Raw genomic sequence first — 23,006 nt, forward strand, 5'->3', positions numbered from 1 at the left:
GTTGTTGAAAGGGCAAACCGTACCCTGAAGGATTATCTTCAGAGACAGAAAGTATGGCAGGACATAGATGGAACTAAACGGTTGACTAAGGTGTTGTTTACCTTAAACTATCTCTCCCTTACGGAGGATAGAGAGGGACCACCTGTTGTTATACATCACCAAACAGCGCGAGGGAACCAAGCAACTACAGTTCCTGGTTTGAATGTTCTGTATAAAAATATGGCTTCAGGTGTATGGGAAGGGCCTAATCCGGTGTTATTTATCGGTAGAGGTTATTTTTGTATCTCCACAGGTAAAGGACCTATATGGGTCCCTAGCAAGTTTGTGCAACCTGTATGTCAAGATCAGAAGATGGAAGAGAAGACTCAGAGCGAGCAGATGGAATAAACTGTCTGTGTTGTAAGGGATGTAACCCGTGGGTATTGTGCCAATGTATGCTATGTGGGGTAAAACGGTTCTGTAAGCCAAAGCTTAAATGTAAATGGTGTAAAGAGTGTATGTGTTTGGTTAGTAACTGGGCATGAAACAAGAGAAAGCATACGACTAGTGTAATACCATGCTGATTGGAGACAGTATACATCATCAGAATCTGTGAAAGCACAGATTTGTGGGGTGGAATGTGGGGGGGGAAAAAAAAAAGGTGGAAATTGTAGGAGTAAACATGTTTAAGTGGTGGACTTTGTTTACGGTCTTGATGAATTTTTTACCCATTAGAAGTATTTTTGACATCTTGCCTAGGACAAACATATGGGTGACATGGGCAAATATCACGGCAGTAACAGACTTTTGTTGAAGTCTGCAACAGGCAGACAACCCCTTTAGAACTTGTTTAATTGGTATTCATTCCCCTGCAAGAGAATGAAACAAATTTTGATGGTTTTTGGAATGTTAGAACAGTGGATCTGACTTCCAATCAGAATGGTACATGTATGAGTCCCAATGGGCAATATGTTTGGCCTTCTATGCGTAATGCAGCGTGGCAGAAGACGGTTATTGAGAATTTAAATCAGCCACATCATTTACCGTTGCAGGAGTTAGACCTATTGGCTAGCGTTGTACCTGTTGAATATGTTAATGTTACTGCAACTGGTATGGCAAACTGTACCCACATGTCATCAGCACTTCAACCCGTGAATGGCACTGGAGTAATTTGGTTTGGTGACCCGTGGCAGTTATGGCTTACACGTCAAGGTGAACGGGGGTTTTATACAGGGTTTCAAAATCTAACTGGTTCACCTGTTTGGGGTAAATTGAAAACTGGGGTTTCCATATAGACGTATCAGAGGGTTATCAGTTGCCACTGGGAGTCTTTTTGATATGTGGGGACAGAGCGTGGCCAGGGATTCCTTTGTATCCCTGTCAGTGGACCATGTTACTTAGGACGTTTGACTTTCTTTGCTCCACATATGAAAGACATTAAAAATGACTCAACAATCTCATAGATCATGGAGGGCACTGCGCACCTTTGATGAAACATGTAATGACCGAGTCAATCTACAGTCTGTAACAGCAAATGTCCTAGCCTCCATATTTATGCTGGGGGCAATGGCTGCATTAAATGCTAAGAATATACAAAGGTTAGCATGCTGGGGAGAGAAACAATTTCATCTTACATCACAGATTTTAAGTTCGCTATTGCTTGATGTAGATAGTGTTAGGCATGCTACGTTACAAAATAAAGCTGCAACAGATTTTTTTGCTATTAGCACATGGACACAGTTGTGAGGATTTTGAAGGGATGTATTGTATGAACCTTTCCGATCATTCCATATCTAGGCACAAGAAGTTGTCACAACTGCAGGGAAACACGAAACATATTCTTGCTGATGACAATCCCTCTGATGAATGGTTGAGAGGATTGGGGATAACAGGTTGGTTAAAGACGTTGTTGATGGAAGGAACACACTTTGTTATAACCATTGTTGTAAGGTTTTTAGTTTTTAGCTGTTTATTTTCTTGTTTGAAGAAAGGTTTAACATCTATTGTGAAACAGACACGGGTTGTCCAAAAAGAAAAAGGGGGATATGTAGAGGGATTTTTAAGGGACCGAGGACATATGTTACCATTGTCTGGGTTGGACAACCCAGGCCTGTTAGTTGAAGCTGCAGAGCAGTTTTAAATTGTCCTGGGAACAAGCAGTGGGAGAAGGAAAACAAGCTGTGCACAAACAAGAAGCCAGGTGCAGAGCAAGTCCTGGGAACTGCGAAATCAACACACTCTCATCGGCACACTCTGATCAGGCACCTGCAGCATGCCCAACGATCAGCGACACGGACCCACACGTGGCCCAGAGACTTTTATCCAATCACCTGTGTGTAAAGTCAGGTGAGGGGTCAGTTTAAGTTATAAATATGACCTGTTTGTTTAATAAAGTGAACACGGCATGTAGCCATATTGGTGTGATTGTTGCAACTTGGCCGAGACTCTATGGGGGACCCTCTTAGGTTACTAATTCTAACTTACTGATCTAAAAAGAGCGCCTTAATAGGCGATAAACCCACTCATTTCACTTTAACAACCCATTATGTGTATCACAAACTACAGAGGTTTTAAGATGTTTTATACAAGTTAGATATTGCTCATTTTCACAGTTTTCCCGATTTAAGTCATAAAAACAAGTAAGCTGCAGTAATAACTGCTTTTGTATTCGGGTTGCTGCTGTCCTTGCAACATGTATTAAGGTCAGAGTTAAAGTTGCCCTCATGTATTTTCAGTTACAAGCAAGCGTACTCTCACATATATAGCTAAATTTTGATTATTTTTTCCCCACTCAGCTTAAAATAGAAACGTACCAGTTTCAAACAAATCTGCTGATACCAGATTCACTCTTCAAGTTCCCAAGATGGACAGTCTTAACTTGCAAGACCTGCAGGTCTTGAAAACTATTTTAAAGCAGCTGAAAGCTTTGAACTGCAAATATAAAGCAAGACGCAAAAAACCCCAGAATCAATTAAAAGTAATATTTAAAAAGAACATGAACATTACAGCAAAAATCTGCATGAGAGGATGACAGTATTTATGTTCAGAGTTGTTCTTCTAAGTTGAAAATAATCAAAGCACCTGTTCCGAGTAACAGTACTGGAGAGAAAAATTGAAGGCTTCACAGTAATACTCACTTTCAGTGCCACTTTTTTACCACAATGTTTCCTGAAAAAGACACTAAGGATTCAAAACTTGCAGACTGAATATGGGGAAAATAGCCCAAACTTCATAGCAACAGAATTAGCAGTTAAAACAAACAGAAGTGATGTAATTGACCCATTTCTTGCACTGTAAGACTTCAAAAGAAAAATAAGCAGTTTGAAGTCCTTCACATGCACATGACAAGAGTTGCTGGCACAGGAGCTCTGAATCATTTAGCATGCCCTACATACGAATCGGTGTAAACTAATGGCAACAAAAGTCTGAGAAGCTCAAGCCAAAAGGAAACTTGATGAGATTTTTTAGTCCTTTCCTAACAGAGAAGGCAACATTAGCCTTCCAATGGATTATTTGAGAGATTACACACTTGGGAGCTATATTTGCTACTTTCACAAAGAGTAGAAAATACAGTCAATCTGTCCTAGCCTCTTACAACCAAGCGTAGGTAGCTTTCAGAATTCTACCTACATGCCACAAGCATCTTCTTGAAGAGAAGGAAGCTACTGTAAAAACACATCTTTTCAAGTTGAAAAAATTACACATTTGGTCAGAATTGTACACTAAGAGGATTTTGTGTTCAAGTAGCAGTTTCAGCATCAGATACAAGACATCTGGAAGTGGCAGCATAGCTGCCTGTAAGGCATTTTGGGAACGATTCTGACACAGCTCACTGCCTTCAGCACTTTATTAGTCAACTAACAGGAGCAACCTCTCACACTTTAATATTGTTTACTACTAAACCCGTGGTCATTGGGATCGACCCTGAAACATCCGTAGATCTTCCATAATGACAGATGCAACACAAAGAACGTTTCCCATGTGTGGAGAACAAACATCCGTACAGCTAACTTCTTCAACATGTCCAGTGAGAGGGTCACTTCCCGGAGCCAGTCCTCACTAACTGGCCCAGTCCTGGAAACGGAAACAGTCACTGGCGATCTTCCACACTGTGTTGGTAGGTGTGGCTTGCGCCGTCAGCAAGAAATTCTGATTGAAGTAGCGCTGCTTGTCGCCATCAAATTTTACTGTCCCACTTGTCACCACGAGGACTGTTGTCTGGCCTTGAGTAGCTTGCTCTTCACAAGGAGAAAAAGTATAAAGAAAGCAACTCAGAGACTAAAAGGTAAAGATGTAGGAAGTGTACACAGAAGTTTAATTCAGTTCTGGTCATACAAGTTATGTCTAACAGTTGGTTACACAGTCACAGAAAGTACAGTTTCGTTGCATCACTTCTATACAGACAACGGTGTATTCACTCGCCAACATGACTTTTTAATGACTTTTCTATTTTCCTCTCATGTTCATTTTACAGCACTATAACAAACACCTGAGTTTTTTCTTAGAATAAGCTCTCACTCTTTGAGATGCACACATATATATATTTATATTTAGCAAGTTGCATACACACTATTAGACTCTATCTTTTTCACAGCAGAGCAAAGCAAGCATGCTTGACCACAGGTTTTTTTCCTTACTTGTATTCCCAAAATATCCATCAGAAGTAACTTATTAACTTCTCAATTATGTAAGCCTTTCTTTAGCAGTTGTTAATCACAAATCTAAAGAACTTAACATGTATTCTGGATGTAAAGAAATCAAAGTACATACAGGTTAATGATTTGTTCCACATTATACTGTAGGTCAGTATCAGCGGCTACAGTAGAGGTCTCTTGACTCCTAGACATTGTCAAGGACAACATAACCTGATAAGCCAGACTTTTTCAATACATGAAAATACATCACATCTGAACATGATCTGAACAAAAGAGTCCTTAAAATATTTTCCCAGACATAAGAAGCGTGGAGTTGCTGCATCTCTTGATTTGTGCCTTATTTATGCACAACGTGACATTTCAACCCGAAGTATTTTCTCTAAGCTTGTTCCAAAAGAAATATTAAGGGCTATTATAATTGCAGTTCACTTTCAACAGTTATAAAAAGACTGAAAAATAAGTAAATTGTAATACAAGCTTACCGTGAACAGGCTGGCAGTCCAAGACATTAACCTGGAATTCACTAGATGGCAACATTTCAAAAAATTTATTCAGTTCTTCTTGCCCAGACACTGCATTACCATTCCAAACTAGTGTTGCTTTGTCCAAATAAAGTCTTGTCAAAGCCTGTGTGATTACAAAAACACATACTCAGGGAAAATGTGTAAACACATACAATGGACAACATACAAAACTATTCTTTGCATCCTTATGCTGTGAATGATTGATTTCTTCTGTTACTTTGATAGATAAAATGCCCTCCTAAAATATTAGCTCCTTTTAACCATTAGTGCTCCTGACCAAGAATTAAAACTAACTGAAACAATATTCTCCTTTGTAAGTTACATAGTGACTCATACACCTCCAAATTTAAATAGTGATGAGATTCCTTTAACAAAGCTACTGGTAGAACTGAACTAGTTGCTGACAAAAGGCTAGTGCTACCTTTCCAGAATAAGATTATTGCTGACTTTTTTTTTTTTTTTTTTTTTTAGGGATGTGTGCACACAACAGCTTATGGCAGGGAAGTGTAATTTCAGGTAAAAAAAAAGTAGTGAACAAGGCCAGGAAGAGCGGTCCTCTTCCAACAATGCTGCACAGTAACATAAAATCCTCTACAGGGCAGTCTAAGAGGAACAGAGGTCTCAACTTGGCCGGTACAATACATGCTAACCAACTCTCAGGTGCTTTCAAGTGCAACGCTAGTTAAAAAAGCAAGTAAATAGGGCAGTTACCTGCAGCAGTAGATCAGAGCTTCTCAAATGTTTCCTAAGCAGTATGAGTTCGTAACAGTTGAGTAACTGCCCAACTCTCCTTCAAACCATTGATACATCTCTGCCTAACCTACTTACGTGCAAAGTGACTATGAAGTAACGTGCAACTGCTGATATTTTCACATAATCTAAAAGTTATTAATTAAATTACATCATAACACATCTAAAATTCCAAAGAACAGTCTCCACAGCTCTCTTTTGATGCAAATACCTGATATGACAATACATCAACATGGTTCATGAACACTTTCAGAGCCAGACGGAGTAGTTTCCACTTCACCCTCAGGCACTCCCACAATACACCCAGAAACAGAAGTGGTAATTTCTGTTCTGAAAAAAATAAGCTAAATCCTGACCTCAGAGACAGAGAAAGCAAGTTTTTATCTGCCTGTACTGACCAATTCCTGTACGTGTAAAACGCAGCTGGACACTAACTGAACTATTACCACGAAGAAGTCTAAAGCACTTTTTAAAAGGGCCCCCTTTTACAACAGTGCCACACAGTAACATGAAGTCTCCTACAGGGCAATCTAAGAGGAACAGAGGTCTCAACTTGGCCAATACAATACACAATAACCAACTTTCAGGTCCTTTCAAGTGTAATGCTACTTGGAAAAGCAAGCAAAAAATGCATACAACTGTTCTAACTATCGTCAAAATCTCTACATACCCTTCTTCTTTTATCCATTGTCTCATAATAAATGTTGACAAATTCATCTGCAGCTCTACAAGCTTGATCCACGTAGGTTTTGAAATCCTGGAGAGAAAAAAACAACCATACCAAATTACTTAAAGTTAGGCAATTTTATGCAGCCTAGTCATCTACAATATTTCTCCAGCAAGTCACTTTGGTTGGTATTTTCCATCATCACTGAAAGATGATGTCAAGCAATGTTCAAACTTATTCCAAACTCCTTTTCTACTTTCAGGAGGTACCAGTTTTCAGCCAGGTGACAATTTTAGGATCTGTTTTGAATGTTTATATATTTATTGTATTTAAATTGTAACTATTTACATTGAAAAATGGGCTACAGCTGGCTGCAAGTGGTGTGAACATGCAAGTATTCCATGAAAATATTTGTGATAGCTGTTCTGAAATAAAAGTTAAGGAAGAAGATTTACTCAGCATATTTCTGAAAATTAGCAAGAACCTCATCACAATGACAATGCCACCAGTGTCTCATTTTTTAAAAACACCTATACATATACACATATGTAAAGTGTGATAATACAAAATTGGATATACAGATCAAAAATATGAGAGAGAGAGAACATGCACAAACATTAGATGTATTCCAATATCAACCACGCCAGCACTACACCCACAGGTAAAACCCAAACACTTCTTCTCACATCTCATTTTCCTCCTTATATTTCTCTCCTTCTAGTCATCCATAGGTGCCACCCTTTGTTGTCACACCACTGCACTGTGATCTCATTCAGTTACTTGTTCAGTTTGTTTAGGTGTTTGGCCCTTGAACTGAGAACCTGAACTGATCAGAATGTTCGGCCCGTTGCACAGACCCTGACCTGTGACATCCAGGAAAGCAGATTCCAAACTTTCTGTCTGTACATTTATAAAACTGCATTTGGTTCTGTTATGGTATTTTGTTTCAAATATTATCATATATCATTATTCTATTTCACTATTATGTTCTGAATATTTGCAACTCAATCAATACTTCACAACTTACCTTCTTACATTTTCTTGGCCATCTTTAATGAACATACATCTGAATTTCCACAAACTCCCCCAGTACTGCCACAAGAAACCCTTCTACTCAAAGAAACCTCCATATTGCAAAATATTTACTGGCCTATCAAATAATCCCTGCTTACTCCACAGCAACAAACACTCTCACCTTCCTACATACTATTCTTTTGATCTCCCTCTGTAAGGACATGAGCCTGCTCTTCATCTTCCTATCTTTGCCAGTAATTTCCAAACCCACCGACCAATTCCAAACAAACACGACAAAACAGTCTTCAAGATGCTGTATTCCAGCAAATGCAAAGAGAAACTCTTTGGCATCAAGAGACAAAGAATATTAGACAATGACCCCCACTAAGGTAACTGTGATTGTAACAGCCTGTGACGTTATTCAGAGCAGATGGCTGTTACCTCTCAGGCAGCCACACTTGGACACAAACACTTTCTAACCAGCAGCCAAACATACTGTTGTTTAGCTGCCAAACAGACAGAACGGGTGTGAGGGACAGCATTAAAGAAATACCAGGAGATGGGAATGAGATGTTAGGGTACCTGCAATATAAGTCGAATGGAAAATATGCTTTGTTAGTTTTCACGCTCCAGACAGGCTCTTTATAAGCATTGCCTGGAATATGTTTTTAAATTCTGAGAACAGTTTAGGTTGGAAGAAACTTCTGGATGTCATCTGGTCCAAATCCCTGCTCAAAGCTAAGCCAACTTCAAAGCTCGATCTAAGTTCAAAGTTAAAGCTGACTGCCTGGTGTCCTATCGCCAGTCATGTATCAAAACATCTCTGAGGATGGAGATTTCACAGTTTCTTTGGACTCCTGTTCCAGTATCTAACCACCTCACTTGGGAATCCTTCTTCCTAACATTTAGCAGGAAAGCCATAACTAAAGAAACCAACCAAGCAACAAACCCCCCCCCCCCCCAAAACCCCAACAAAACCAACCACACCCATTTGAAGGCTCTGAGGACAATTCCAAGACGTTAGCCGATTTACATGGCCTCTGCACACGGTCTCTGTAAGACACAACCCGCTCCCCGGCCTTGGGCCTCTCTACAAGGATGCTGGCGGCGAAGGCGGGAGGGCCGGGGGGGGGGGGGGGGGTGCGGAAACCGGCCGGAGAGACACGGGAGCCGTCTCTGCCCCGGGAGCAGCAGGGGCTGAGACGCAGTGGGACGGCGCCAGGCGCACGGCCCTGCACCGGGCCGCTCCCCCCGCTCCCGCCCAGGCCCGCAGGCCAGGCTCCCGGCCCCGCCAGCGGCCTCCTCGGAGACGCACGGCCCGCGGCGGCGAGGCCACGGCGCCCCGCAGCCTCAGAAGCACGGCCCCCCCCGGCGCGGCGCGGCGCGGACTCACCACTGAGGCGGCCATAGCGGTCCACGGCGCGGGCGAGCGCCGGATGTGGCTGTGCGCGGCCCGCCGCTTCCGGCCCCACAGGCATCGGCCTTCCGCTGTGCCGCCGGGCCGCTGCGCTGAGCCGGACCACGCGAGTCGGCCCCGGCGCCTCGGGGGAGCGAGCTGGGTCTTCGGAACTGCTGGGGGGCGCTGGCTGGGAAAGGGAAGCCAGAACTGCCGGGTAGTGGAGCGGGACTGGCTTCCGCTCGGCTGCGGGGCAGCCGCAGGCAGGCTGGGCCTGCGGCGCTCGGGAGAGGCCTGCCGGGGGGGGCAGGGTGGCCTTCCGAGGGAGCGGCTCGGGCTGCGCAGAGCTGGGGCTGTAGCTCGGGCACGGAGCGGCCGGCTCGGGCGGCGGCGGCTCAGCGACGGAGCGGCCTGCTGGGGCGCGGAGCGGCGGCTCGGGCTCGGAGCGGCTGCGCACGGCTGGGCCCGGCAGCGCGCCGCGGGGTTGCCGTGGTGATGTGCCGGGTCTGACGGTATAACGGCGGCGGCGTCACACAGCGCGGGCCTGGGCCGGGGCGCAGCACAGGCCCGTCAGGTGGCCTCTCTGCAGTGCCTTCCAGCCACAGCAAATAATTAATACTTTTAGGAATAAAACCCCCACGAGTTTGGGTACTTCCAACATCATCCAGAGTTGTGAAGTTGCTCAAGAAGTCCTGCATGCTTTGCTACAAGTGGTTGATGGTATTTAAGTTACGTTAACTTTTGAATGCAAATGAGAACAAAGATGCCTTATGTACCCTGGCCAATAGCCTGTGTGGAAAAGCACACACAATAGATACTCGCAGGATAGTATGAGTGCAAGTTGACATCACAGAGGACACGGTCACAGGCCCTGTACATGTGTCTGGAAGACTGTGCATGTAAAAACAGGTCAGTGTATAAAGCCCCTGATTTTACAGACATTTTAAATCTCTGTGCTTTTCCTGTATGCACCTTTTCTCCCCATGGCTGCCATCGCTCACAGCAGAGACCTCCTGACATCCCAGGCCTGCACACCTGCCACTGGGAGGGAGCCAGGCAAGGGCATGAAGGTCACTTTATTATTTTTATTTTTTTTTTCCCCTGGAACAAGCCGAGTCATAAGGCTGGCTGGTTAAATCTTCATCATGCAGTGAATAACAGGAAAAGACCTGATGAAACTCAAGAGGTCTGCAGTTAATTTCTAAAGATGATGTGGAGCAGGCTGGGAAGAAATCATACTGAAGGTGATAAACACTCGGGGAATGGAAAGGTGCATCTGTGATGGGCTGCTGGGAGGAATGAATTTGGGTCAGGGCAGCTGAGGCTGTGCCCTTTAGTATACTGGATGACATCCAGCAGTGTCAGCTGTATACTCGTCTGTCATTGCTGTACAGGAGTTGTATCCCTATGAAACAGCATATTCTGCTGAATTAACAACTGCTTCATGCAGATTGCATAATACAGAAATTCAAACGTCCTCCCCTTGGAAATCTCACGTGTCACTACATCACCATATTATCTATTTGCCTCAAGTTAATAAAAGTAGTTCATAAAACCTCTCACATAAAAAGAAAAGCAATCATCAATTTCTAAATAGAAAAACAAGGCACTGAATTTATATGTGATTTGTTCAAGGTCACAAAGGGAAACAATTCCAGAACTGAAAACTGCAATTCTAATGTTTTACCTTCATCACATAAACATCTTCACTCCATTCTGAGATATATCAGTGTAAAATTTAAAAAGAAAAATCACTCCCATCTGATATGTCCATTATCTATTTCATGTTTATTTTCATCATATTGATGACAACATGTCTAAAAAGGTAGCGTCATGTTCCTTTTCTAAAAATTGGATTTGTAGGAAATGACCTGTAAATTCTAGTGGACTGAAGAAATTATATTTGTGTTATCACAGAGACTGTGAGCAATCTGGACAAAACAATAGAGATGAGGTAAGTATCTGTAAAAGCCTTACCTCTGCATTTACTCATGCATCTATGAAACCTGGAAGTGTAACAGGCTTAGCACAAGCCTTGCTGCTAGCAGATTGTGCAAAGTTCTTTCAAACACACTAAAATAAGGATCTGAGAGAAAAAAAACAAACTCTCATTTATCAATGGCTGCTCCAACAAAAGAAGTAATGTATAGAGAATAAATCAGAAACAGTAGAAACTGAAGTAGCCAATTAGTTCACAAGCCCTTCTGTCAGGTCAGGATTTTTCTCTACAGATTTTTCATTCAGAAATACTTGACGCAGTGGGATCATTATAGTTTCTTTGGCAACAGTTAATCAGAAGAACGCTTCTCAGCAGGATTCAGTGCAGACTCCGCTGGAAATCAGGAAGGTAGATAACGTGAAGTTTCTCTATGCTTATTGCCTGCCTGCCTCAGCACTACTCATTATTCAGTGAAGTAATGTCTCAAATGGAAGGTGAATGGGAATGGGCATGAAATTAATTCTGAGCTACTTCTGAAGATAACAAAAATATGGATATAATTTTAGAGTAATAGCTTCTTGCTAGGATCAGCTAATTGAGGAAAAAATGAGAATAATACTTCTTTCTTAAGACCAAGCAGTATGAGAGTCCTGGTTCAAAATATTACTGTGAAAGAGGCACTTAGTGGCTCACAACAGTGGCCAAAATGTATTCAGGTCTAAACTTCTTGAGAAACAGAGATTAAAGGAAATAAAGAGAAAACCACCGCCATACCCCCCCACCCCCCCACCCCAGTATTTAATTAAAAAAATAAGAGCAGCAAGAAATTTACAGTATTTGCAAGTGGTGTGGAAACTGCTTAAAGACATTAGAAATACGGAATGCATGCCACCTAGCAGACATGCTTTACAAAGGACCAAAAATGTCCAGAATGCTTAATAACAGGCCAATGTAGAGAACTGGAAGTACAGAAACATCCTCAAAAAATGAAGTTGCTTCCAAATGGAGACAAACCCCATAAAGTTTGGCTAGTAAGATTTAAAAAGGAAGTAAGGCAAATGAAAAAGTGTCCTGAGAAACATTTCACTAAGGCAGAAATACTATGAATGAAATCCTTTTTCAGACACATCAAAAGCAAGAAATCTTGCCAGAAAATCTGTAAGGCCAACAAGTGATCAGTGAGCACCAAAAGACAGGAAGACAAGACTGCAGAAAGCTAAACAAAATCTTCAAGTCTTTGATTACCATGAAGGAGTTTATAAAGTATCTTATATTAGAGCCTTTCTTAAAAAAAGGGAATGAAATGGAATATGGTTCATGAAGTGCAATGTCAGTACAAAAGATGTTAGAACAAAAAAACCCCACAACAAAAACCTGCTGGAACAAAAAATAGTAAGCTGGAGAAGGAACGTTCACAAGGGCATGTAGTGATAGGACAAGGAGCAATGGCTTTAAGCTGAAAGAGGGGAGATTTAGATGAGATATTAGGAAGAAATTCTTCACCGTGAGGGTGGTGAGACACTGGCCCAGGCTGCCCAGAGCAGCTGTGGGTGCCCCATCCCTGGCAGTGCCCAAGGCCAGGCTGGACGGGGCTCTGGGCAACCTGGTCCAGGGGAAGGTGTCCCTGCCCGTGGCAGGGGATTGGAACTAGATGGGCTTTAAGGTCCCTTCCAACCCAAACCAGTCTATGATTCTATAAAATCCATAAAACAAATAGCGACAAGTTATATGGCAGATTATGTGCTCCTAAAGGACATACTAACCATGGTATGCAATCTGTAATTTATAATAGGCTCTGTCCTCAAGGAATGCAAGGTGGCAAACTGCAGGCCAGCTTTCTAAAACAGCTGTAAGATGGACCTGTAAATCTGGTGTCTGTCCTATGCAAATTTGTAGAAATTATACTAAAAGAACAGAATTGGCAGGTTCTTGGATAAACACAACTTATTAGAGTAGACTCAACATAGTTCTTTAAGAAGTTATTCTTCAAAAATGTGTTAGTTCTTCAAAAGAGACAACACTTATGGAGGTAAAGAGCTTTGCTAATGAACAATGAACAATTCCACTCCACGATTTCTTTAAAATTTCAGGTATTTCTAATCCATGATTCTAGAATTACTTGGAAGCAGTTAAGTAGGTTTTATATGAAATAGTTTATTTGAACGTACAACTTCAAGTACCATTCCAAATGACACTGGCGGAACAATGAGACTCTCTGCTTACCTTCCCTCACTTTGTTACCCAACTCAGCTACTAAGAATCTTCGTAGCATTTTGCTGGCATTTTTGCTGGCTGAGCAAAATTAGACTTCCAGAACACTAACCTAAACCTGACTCCCTGAAAATATATTTTCTTTACTTCGAATGTACCGTTTGCCAAGGAAACAAAGGAGTCCATCTGAAACATATAAAAGATTTTCTGCAAGACTCCTTCACTTGCTTTCCCTTGAGCCAGCCTTTAAGTTGGGTGTTTAAGTCCTAAGAGTAGTATGAGTAGACAGAATTTTCACTTTGTGATGAACAAATTATGGCCATTCTGTATATTGTCCAAATATCCCCTAAATATGCATTTGGATTTAGTTCAAGTAACAGCCAAGTGCAACTCACAATTTCTCTTCAAAAGCCCAGATATTCCTAACAGTTTCTCAGCCTTTATTTCCAATACCTCAAGCCAATTTACCCACGCTCCCCAGCCCTTTATATTCCAGAAGGAACACATACTCCTAGAATATGCACCTCTACTACACCCACTTACCATACGGAAGCGAAATTTTGAGTTAGTCTAGATCTTACAGAACAAATCAGAGGCAAAAAAATGTGGCTTTGTTGAAATAGCTGGGATCAGCTATTACATGTGAGATGAACTTAAATATATGGGATATTTTTGATTCTATAATCAATAATGTTAAAGTTGAAACTTATGAGTTGCTGGAATTCTTCCCAAATAGCCAATACATGAACAATGAATTAAAATGGTAATCACAACTAAATGGCAAATAGGATGACTTTATCGCTGTATCTGTACGGAGACATGAAGTAATTCTTACAAGTGACTGCTTTATAACTTCAGCCAAATTTACTCAAAATATCATAACTAATGATATGTAAAAATGTATTAAGCTTTCAGAAATGCATTCAGCCATCTGGGTTAGGTCAGATTTTCTTTTTACTGGCTGATCAATTAAAATCAATCAAAATTGACAGCAAAGTGCTGGATAATTTCAGAATCACTGAAAAAATGCACAGATTTTTATTACGAATTATTTTGATACTGGGCAAATAATGACCACAGAATTAATGTAGAATTCAGTCTCCAACAAGATGAAAAGAGTTCATATTTTTCCCACAGAATCCTCACCTGACAATTATGTACACTTACATTCGTAGCCATACAAAAATGAAGCCAGATTGCATATCGCTAGGCCACTTTTCAAACTAACTTTGTACTGTGTCACAGAAAACGGATATTTCTGTAATGACTTCAGTAGCAGCCTAAAATGAGGTTTTTAGGCCCTGATTACCCTTGATTAAATTAATAGTCCTTAGTTTTGCAAATAGTCTTGCTGGACTTAGATTAATGCACTTGTAATTTTCAAGGGTTCGTAATTTATTCCACTTTAAGGTTACATAATTAACACTGGCAGATTTCAAATAGAATATCCTCTATGAAAAGAACCCAAGAAACTACTGTGCTTCTTAATTTATTGATTCAGAGTATATGTAATATTACTGAAATCATAACACACTTGAACTCAGCAGGTTCAAAATCTCACTGCAATGCTGTATACAACAATGACGGGCAAGTCCAGGAGGCAGCAGAAGGCAAGGTTCCCGCAAATATCAGTAGCTACTCTACTGAACAGAGACCAGAAAAACCATCCATGGCCTATGTCAGTGATTAAAATTAAACTGGTATGTTCACCCTGTTATTAGGTTTATCAGCCTTACTGATTGCATACTGCATACAGCATCCTTGTTAACAATGTCCAATTAACAGTTCAAAGATTTAGCATGTGTAGTGACATTATCCAGAAGAATTCCCTCAAGGTCTGTGATTCACACAACGCTTCAGCTGTCAAGTATCTTTAAAGGTCGTCATGCAGTCATATAGATCATACACGCTGTTCTCTAAGACCATGAATCTTTTCGAATAGTGAGTGGTTCTTGTGTAACACAGTATTCTCAACTTTTGTTAAAGTTACCAAAATATGTAGTAATGTTACCCAGATGTATAAAGGTTTAAGGAACTGTCTCCTAACACAAGGGAAGCAACTGACAGGAGCCATATCCAGACTAGTTCTGATTAATGCAATGCCTATGAAGTTGGATCATGACTCACTGTTTGAGAGTTTTGCTTAAGCAAGGGCTAAATGAGAACTCAAAGATTTGATCTGTTTATTTTAATGGGAACTGGGAGTGGGTCTCAGGTGCTCAGCACATTCACACTTGGACCTTATGGTCCAAAATATACAAAATATTTTGTATTGGATATTATTGGATATTATAAAATATTTTGGATACAAAAATACTGCTAAAGCTGGAGTTTGATTTATTGAACTACAGTGGACTTAATAAGGCTGGGTTTGGCCAGTTCATTCTCAACGTAAAAGGCATATTACTCTGGATAGACCCAGGCAGAACCTGTGTTTGTTACAATTCCATAGGGGCTCTGGACTATGCACCACTCCATCTCAAATTCCTGTCACACCAGAACTGGAGGAATGTAATGACTCTTATCCTGATAAATACCCCTCTTGTTTCTTAAAGAAAACCAGGACTTGCTATATATTGAAGTGATAACTGTTCTGCTGACCCACTGGGATATGGTGAGATCAAGTACAAATAACTGTTCTCTTTTAATCCATGTCAAAGCACTCCCAAGTGGGGATAAATTTTCAGAACAGGTCAGTTCAAAGTGTCACCGCAGTTGCTAGATAAAGAAATTTTTAAATCCTATCCGTTTCATTAGGTAATGAAACAGCATTTGAGCTCTTAAGAAAATCTGGCCATATGTATGTAAAACCTAGGAAAACGTGTGTATTACAGTGGACTCCACAACAGTTAAATGTAGTAAGCTGATAGATGAAGTGTGTATATGTGCACACAGATATATGTATAGATAAACTAGAAGGAGGGAGCCTATAGTCTCACCTTTAAGGCTTGTAAGGTAGTTCTGTTTGCACTTGTCCTTTTATCTCAAAATTTTAGACTGAAATACTGATGATGGTTTCAGCAGTATATTGTATCACTTAGCAGTGTAGTATCACCTCTCCATTGTGTCCTGTAAAAACAAAACAAAGACGTTGCAAGTAGCTATTACCAAGATATCTGAAGTACGCAATACCTATACAATGCCTTGCATCATACACGTCAGCTGAGAAGGATTTTACAAGCATCACTTGCACCGCATGACATGGTTTTCTTTAACTTGTGTGCAGCTGAACCAGCACAGTCCATAATCTTTTCTCATTGGGGCTGCAAGCATAGCTGCAATAGTTTGGCTGGCCCTTTTTCCTGTCTCCATCAAGTACTGCTCAGTTCTCACTAAAGCCTGGAAAGAAGAATGCCTTTTTTGCATCCAGTTTTCCTGTTAAATAACTTGACCTTACATAGTGAGATTACATTCTGAAGACAAATTCTATGAAATACCGGGAAGCATCTCCAGTTTTGGAGCACTAGTAAAATGAGCCTGATTCTAGACCTCACCCTAGGAGACGTTTATCAGGCTAAGAGACAGAACAAGAAGACTTTGATTTCAAATGGCGGTAGCACTTTGCTTCCCAAACTAATGGAAAATGAGAAGAAAAAATCTGAGCTACGACACGACTTCTCAACCTGTTCTAAATTGCACTAGGTGTCCACCAGAATCTGGAAAAAAAAGTCCTGTGAGACTTAATGGCTGTTGTTGTCCTCTCCTTCTGTCCAGGTCAGAGTATCAGATATTTATGGGTAACAGGAGATGGAAGATGAGTTCCTTTTGCATTGATACTTTCAATAAAACCAGCATTTTTTTAAAGTCAGAAACACAAACAAGAAAAATGAAGTTTTGTTTGTGAAAAATTTTTCCTGTGTTTTTGGTCAAAAGCAATTTTTCTTCCCAATTTTCAGGTGTCTGTTTTTCCCCCCCAATATCTTTTCCCCTTCAAAAAAAGAAAGAGACATCTTTCGAGAATAGTCTAATTTAGTTTAAAATCAATTTTCATAAAAAATAATTTTTAATGAATAACTTTTGGATCAGCTATAGATAGAGCACTAACCACTCCACATTATAGATTTAATAGAACTACTGCGCAAAGCTCATTCAGATGAGAAAGGCCTGCAGGGCTAGAATTATGGTTTATATGCTGTCTGAAATCATTACTTCAGGTCAGCTTGTAGCATATTCTGAGCTCAATTTACATTTGGCTCAGACTTGAATGCTGGGCATCAGTAGGTAGGCCACAGCAATTAACTGGTTAGTGGGATGACTTAACAACAATCAAACGCTAAGTAATATTTCTCCAGGCCAAATGTACCTGTGACCATTTAAGGAATCATTTTCCAGCGAGGAACCACTTACTTCCAGCTGGAAGTAAAGAGTTTTGTCACTTGCTTTTTTTTATAAATGGAAGAGTTACGAAAATCTTGTATGATTATTAATGGAGTACATGCCTTCAGAACATGAAAATGTTTTACTTTTATACCCTGAATACTGTAAAATATTTAGCATCGTCTGAGCATCTAAACTGTGGTTCTATGATCAGTTGAGCTTCTTGCCCACTGTATGCTCAGCAAGCTAAAATGGATCAAAGTGTGGTCTTGCAAGCAACAGATGGCAAATAAAGGTAAGTAGCTGCAGTTTATGGCCAGGATGAGAAGGGGAGGGAGGGAAGACAGGTCAGACAGGCAAGTGTAGGGTCCTGCGCTAGGGAGGAACAACTCCCTGTACCAGTACAGGCTGGGGCTGACCTGCTGGGGACAGCTCTGTGGAGAAGGACCTGGGAGTCCCGGTGGACAGCAAGTTGCCCATGGGCCAGCAGTGTGCCTGTGTGGCCAGGAAGGCCAGTGGGATCCTGGGGAACGTTGGGAGGCGCAGGGCCAGCAGGTCCAGGGAGGTGGTCCTCCCCCTCTGCTCTGCCCTGGTGAGGCCACATCTGGAGTGCTGGGCCCAGTGCTGGGCTCCCCAGTTCAAGAGGGCCAGGGAACTGCTGGAGAGGGTCCAGGGGAGCGCTATGACGATGATGATGAGGGGGCTGGAGCATCTCCCTTGTGAGGGGAGGTTGAGAGAGCTGGGCCTGTTTAGCCTGGAGAAGGGAAGGCTGAGAGGGGATCTTATCAGTGCCTACAAATCTCTTAAAGGTGAGTGTCAGGACGGGGCCAGGCTCTTTTCAGTGGTGCCCAGTGACATGACAAGGGGCAACAAGCACAAACTGCAACACAGGTGGTTCCACCTGAACAGGAGGAAAAACTTTACCCTGAGGGTGGCAGAGCCCTGGGACAGGCTGCCCAGAGAGGCTGTGAGGGCTCCTGCTCTGGAGACATTCACAACCTGCCTGGACATGACCTGTGCGTAGGTGACCCTGCTGTAGCAGGGGGTTGGACTAGATGATCTCCAGAGGTTCCTTCCAGCCCTGACCATTCCGTGATTCTGAGAAGAGCAGCAATGCACTGTTATGCCACTCATGTCATGTTGTGAAGTGATACCTTGTGGCTGCCACATGAATTTGACATGGATGCATCCCACTGCCAAAAAAACATGGTCCCATTTTTCCTCCTGTGCTATCCTCAGTTCTGCATTCCCATCACTTCCTTTCTGCCTTCATTTGTGTAGATATTTGCCAAGACTGATTTGACTGAAAATCATGCGATTGTTGGGTTGATTTTCTGTTCATTTCCCTCATCTATGCTGGCACAAGGAGGGCGATGGAAGCACACTTAGGGCAGGACTGCCCTTTCAGGCAGCAGCAGGCATTCAGGTCAGCTTACAGCAGCTGCCGAAGCACACCCAGCAAGCCAACAAGTGAGTAAATAAAACCGACTGTAGAGGTTTTCAGTCAAGCTGGCAAAACTGTGAACATCAAGCAGGCAGTAGAAATGGTTGCCGTGTTATAGTGTTTTATTAAATGATCTTTCAGTTTGTATAATGGAAGCTTTTCTAGTTAGACAGGTGAGGGTATTTTCAATACTTACATGTGTCAGAAATTATTTTGACAATGTATCTGACTGCTTGGAAGCCTAATTTTCTCTAAATCCATACTTGAAAAACCATATACTTTTAATGGGATAACTTCAATATAGTGAAAGTACACTCATTAACTCACTGTAGACCATGATGCTGCTTGGCACATCTGCTAAACAAACCCCTTCCATCACAAGATAATAATCCACACTGAGAGCACCTGTAAACTCACTGAAGTCTGGGGTGGTCTCTCCTAAATGTTGAACACACTAACCTGATAATTTTAATCTCACATCAGACTAATTACGAATTATTTAGTACAAGCAATGAAGTTGGAATGTGGTACATCTTAATGTGAGGAAAGAATCAAGCTCACTGTTTTCACTTTGGGAATGCGGATAGCAAAGAGTACTGATGAAAGATAACTCTAAAGGAGATTAATTAGCTTCTCCCCACAAGTATAAACAACTAAATTGTTTCAGGGATATAAACTGGAACCTGTTTTATTCCTCTTCATGACATAGATTATGACACATAGATTGGAAAACAGTCAAATTCCATTGGCAAAGCCAGTACATCTATTTTTATCTGTTGAGTTACTTGTTAAATTATACAGGAAAAAATGTTGTATTGGATTTTACAACCTGCTTCTCTTATCCTAATAGCTTGCTAACTTACATTCCATAAGCTTCATCTATATATCTTTCATTTACAGCTTAATGAAATCAACAAACTAAATCAGTGGAGCCCATTAATTCTATAGAAAGGTCTTAGGTCTCTAGGGAAGGAACAGAAATCTTCACTGAAACAGATTCATCCTCACCTAATCGTCTATTTCTATGGTCTTGTGCATGGCCAGAGTAAAGAAAAGACAAAGCCCAAAGAGAAATTGGCTGTATGAATGCCTGGAGCCACCTAACTGCCACAGAATAATGACAACTGAAAAAAGAATCCATGAAGTGACATACAACACAAGATAAGCACTAGCACCCCAAAACATTGACTCATATACCTTTTGCTTCACAAATATTTTAAGAAAGATAGTTGGAAGGCAACCTGATGTCAGTGGAACACTTAAACAAGAGATACAAAAACACAAACCACAATAAAGAGAAACAGAAATCACTTATCACCTCTTTTTCTGACTCTGTTTTCAATGCTTTGGTAATATTGATTGATCCTGAGAGATATACAGATCAGCAAATGGTGGGAGACTGTTGTTATTTTGCAGCAATGATGCATTATTTTACGGTTTGTTGTCAACAATTTACATTGTACTTTTTAGAAAAGGGATTATTTAAAAAAATTTTTTTTACATTACAGTTTTTACATTTTATTACATTATTGTCTCTTCCAGAATGTTTTAGAAATAAATGTGAAACTACCAGGAATATTCAGGGGGATATAGTCGACAAAATGTTCCTTCTTTTCCCCTTCGATATTTGAGAAGGTGAAGTGTTAGAAATAGGTTGCCTCATTAAAATGAGGCAACACTTGTTAATTGGCAAATAAGCATACTGTCTCCTAAGTGTTGACTGAAATCCAGGTTTTGAATTTGTACTAAAGCCTGGAACCACAAGAAACTATTGTGACCTGAGTACCACATGTATGTACAATACAAAACACCACTGTAAATATAGGTGGGTTTGCATGACAGTTCAGTACGCTATGCTAACTTAAACTGCAAGGACAACGGTACCGAGTGTTCCCTAAAATATCAGTAGTCCAACAGTCAACTGTTAAAAAAATGGCAAAACTCCCACCAGCTCTAATGGAAGCCAGATCTGGCCTTTGGTTTGTTTGTTTTGTCTAAACAGGGAATACACAAAGTTTCTTCAAAATGTGACTTTAATAACTACCTCAGTTACACAGCCTCATTGCTCAAGCTCCAGTTTTAGCAGATATCTTGGCTAAATGTCAAACAATTCCATCAGCTCTTTGAAGACAAATATTAGACAGAGACTGCAATTGAAATAATTTCCCCAAGCACCATTCAATTAACCTACTTGGCCAAAAGGTGATGCAAAAATCAATATTTTGTAACAGATGCTTGTGTTTCAGATGAAACTAATCAATAGGCATCACAGCAATTTCAAATTAAACACAAATACAGACAAAGTTAAAATATCAAGCAGATTAGGTACCAAATGTATCGCAACTTAAAATAACTCTATTATTTTGGGCAGGATGTTCCCCCAGTTACAATTTCAACAAATCATTGCTTTTATTAAATTATTTATCACTTTTCTGAAATAATTACTGTTGTTTTGGAAAAACTCACAAACCAGGTGCGAGTTCCCCTGTTGGTTATACAACAGCTGTTAGCTGGAACTGTGCATTAGGCTTCCTCTGAGCATATCAATTTGAATAGACCTGAATATTTGGATTTTTTTCTGTTGTTTTTTTTTTTTCCCCCCCAAGCAGTTTTTCTCCCCCAACTCCTATTCCTGTACATACATAATGAGATAGGAACAACAGCAGACCCAACTTGGAGCCCAAAGGACAAATTTTAGCATCAGAGGGTGTGCTATTTTGTACTTACAAATGACTCAAGGAGACATTAAACATGTCGGTGAAACAAATATAAAAAAACACGGCTGCTTGAACAAAAAAGGAAAGTGTCTTATTCACAAGTCTTGTAACAGGAAGGGTTGTCAGTAATGAAGAGGAACTGCACAAAATGAGCTGACTCTCATTAAAGTTGTCCTTTATACTATAAATATACCCTCCAATCAATTTACTGAAGTAAGACATAGGACATGCAGAAGCACTTCCAGTGAATTGTCTTGGTTCCACGAAATCATTGTCACCCTTCTGGCCAGTGGCCTAGTTCTCTTTGGTTACAATAACAATTTGCTCTTTGGCAGCAAAGTGCATTAATAACTTACTTTCTACACTTGGTGGGGAGAAGATAAACATTTTTCCAAATAGGTAACCCATATACGTTACATATGGGTTTCTGTGCATGTGAATTCTTCACCTTGGTAGGACGCTGTGAAGGCAACCCCTGCTGTGCTTCCTTTTAAGTTGTCAGTGTAGACGTGGGATAGATGTAGGAGATTCTGAAGCTAGCAGATGTCAGCGTCACACAAAGGTTGCCACTTATCTGTGCTCTCCAGTGACAAAACAGTCAGTCTACCATCTTTGCTAGTGAAGACTTGCATGGAGGATACCATTTACTCTTCTTTTTCCCAAATATTCTCACCCCCCAGCCAGACCAGAAGTAAAATGTAAGATCTGATTGTGAGTGCCCCCCCTGCCTCCAACAATTTTAAGGAATATCCATTAAAACAGTGATGTTTGGTTCCAAAGATGAGAAGAAGGGCTTAAGAGCAAGCCCAGACACAGGCTTCCCTTTTACCTTTACTCTTTTACAGGTTCTCTTTATTTAGAGAGACTCAAAGCTGGGTCAGTGTATAACCAAACAGCCTAATCTGTTTTTCTGTTGACAAGCTATAACCTATGGAATAACAAAGAGCATGTGAATCTTCCCACAACATCTTTACTGCATTTACCAAATACTCAGGAGGATGAATTCTCATATCCACTACAGTTATTAATAACAAACCCTGCATTGCTGCAGTGTACATACTGATTCACCAAAGAACACTAAATGTGATTATGAACTCCCATGATTGTACGAGTCTGCCAATGAGGAATATATTTAAAGATCATAGTAGTAAGTATGGGGGGAACACAAGCTGTAAGTGATTTATAAAAACCTTTATGATTTTATCACCAAACAGGCAAGAAAGGTAAATATTCAGAAAGCACAAGCCCTAAGACAATTTATAAATTGTTTTTCTGCATTCCTTTAGAGTTTAGATCAAAGAAAGAAAAGGGATTAGCATGTCTAAAAATACTATTTCTCCATGTCGCTGTTCTCTTGAGAAAAGGTTTAAGGATATGAAGATTCTTTTCAGAA

At 40.8% G+C, this 23,006-nt stretch overlaps 1 protein-coding gene across 2 annotated transcripts in view; it reads right to left on the reverse strand.

Annotated features, from left to right (window-relative positions):
- Positions 1-2,946: 2,946 nt before the first annotated feature.
- NXT2 (nuclear transport factor 2 like export factor 2) overlaps positions 2,947-23,006 on the reverse strand; it is a 75,135-nt gene continuing 55,075 nt past the window's right edge. Inside the window, exons 2-5 of one of the 2 annotated variants that reach the window (XM_037407936.1) lie at positions 16,075-16,204; positions 6,579-6,665; positions 5,117-5,261; positions 2,947-4,217 (exon numbers count right to left, since the gene is read on the reverse strand). In XM_037407936.1, the coding sequence (XP_037263833.1) occupies positions 4,039-4,217; positions 5,117-5,261; positions 6,579-6,596 (342 nt within the window). In that variant the 5' untranslated portion in view covers positions 6,597-6,665; positions 16,075-16,204 and the 3' untranslated portion in view covers positions 2,947-4,038. Of the gene's footprint in view, positions 4,218-5,116; positions 5,262-6,578; positions 6,666-8,982; positions 9,372-16,074; positions 16,205-23,006 lie in introns of those variants that run through there. The other variant, XM_037407935.1, reaches the window with a different exon arrangement.

This window comes from Falco rusticolus, chromosome 14 (genome assembly GCF_015220075.1).
Source record: "Falco rusticolus isolate bFalRus1 chromosome 14, bFalRus1.pri, whole genome shotgun sequence".
In the NCBI taxonomy this organism is placed as follows: Eukaryota; Metazoa; Chordata; class Aves; order Falconiformes; family Falconidae; genus Falco; species Falco rusticolus.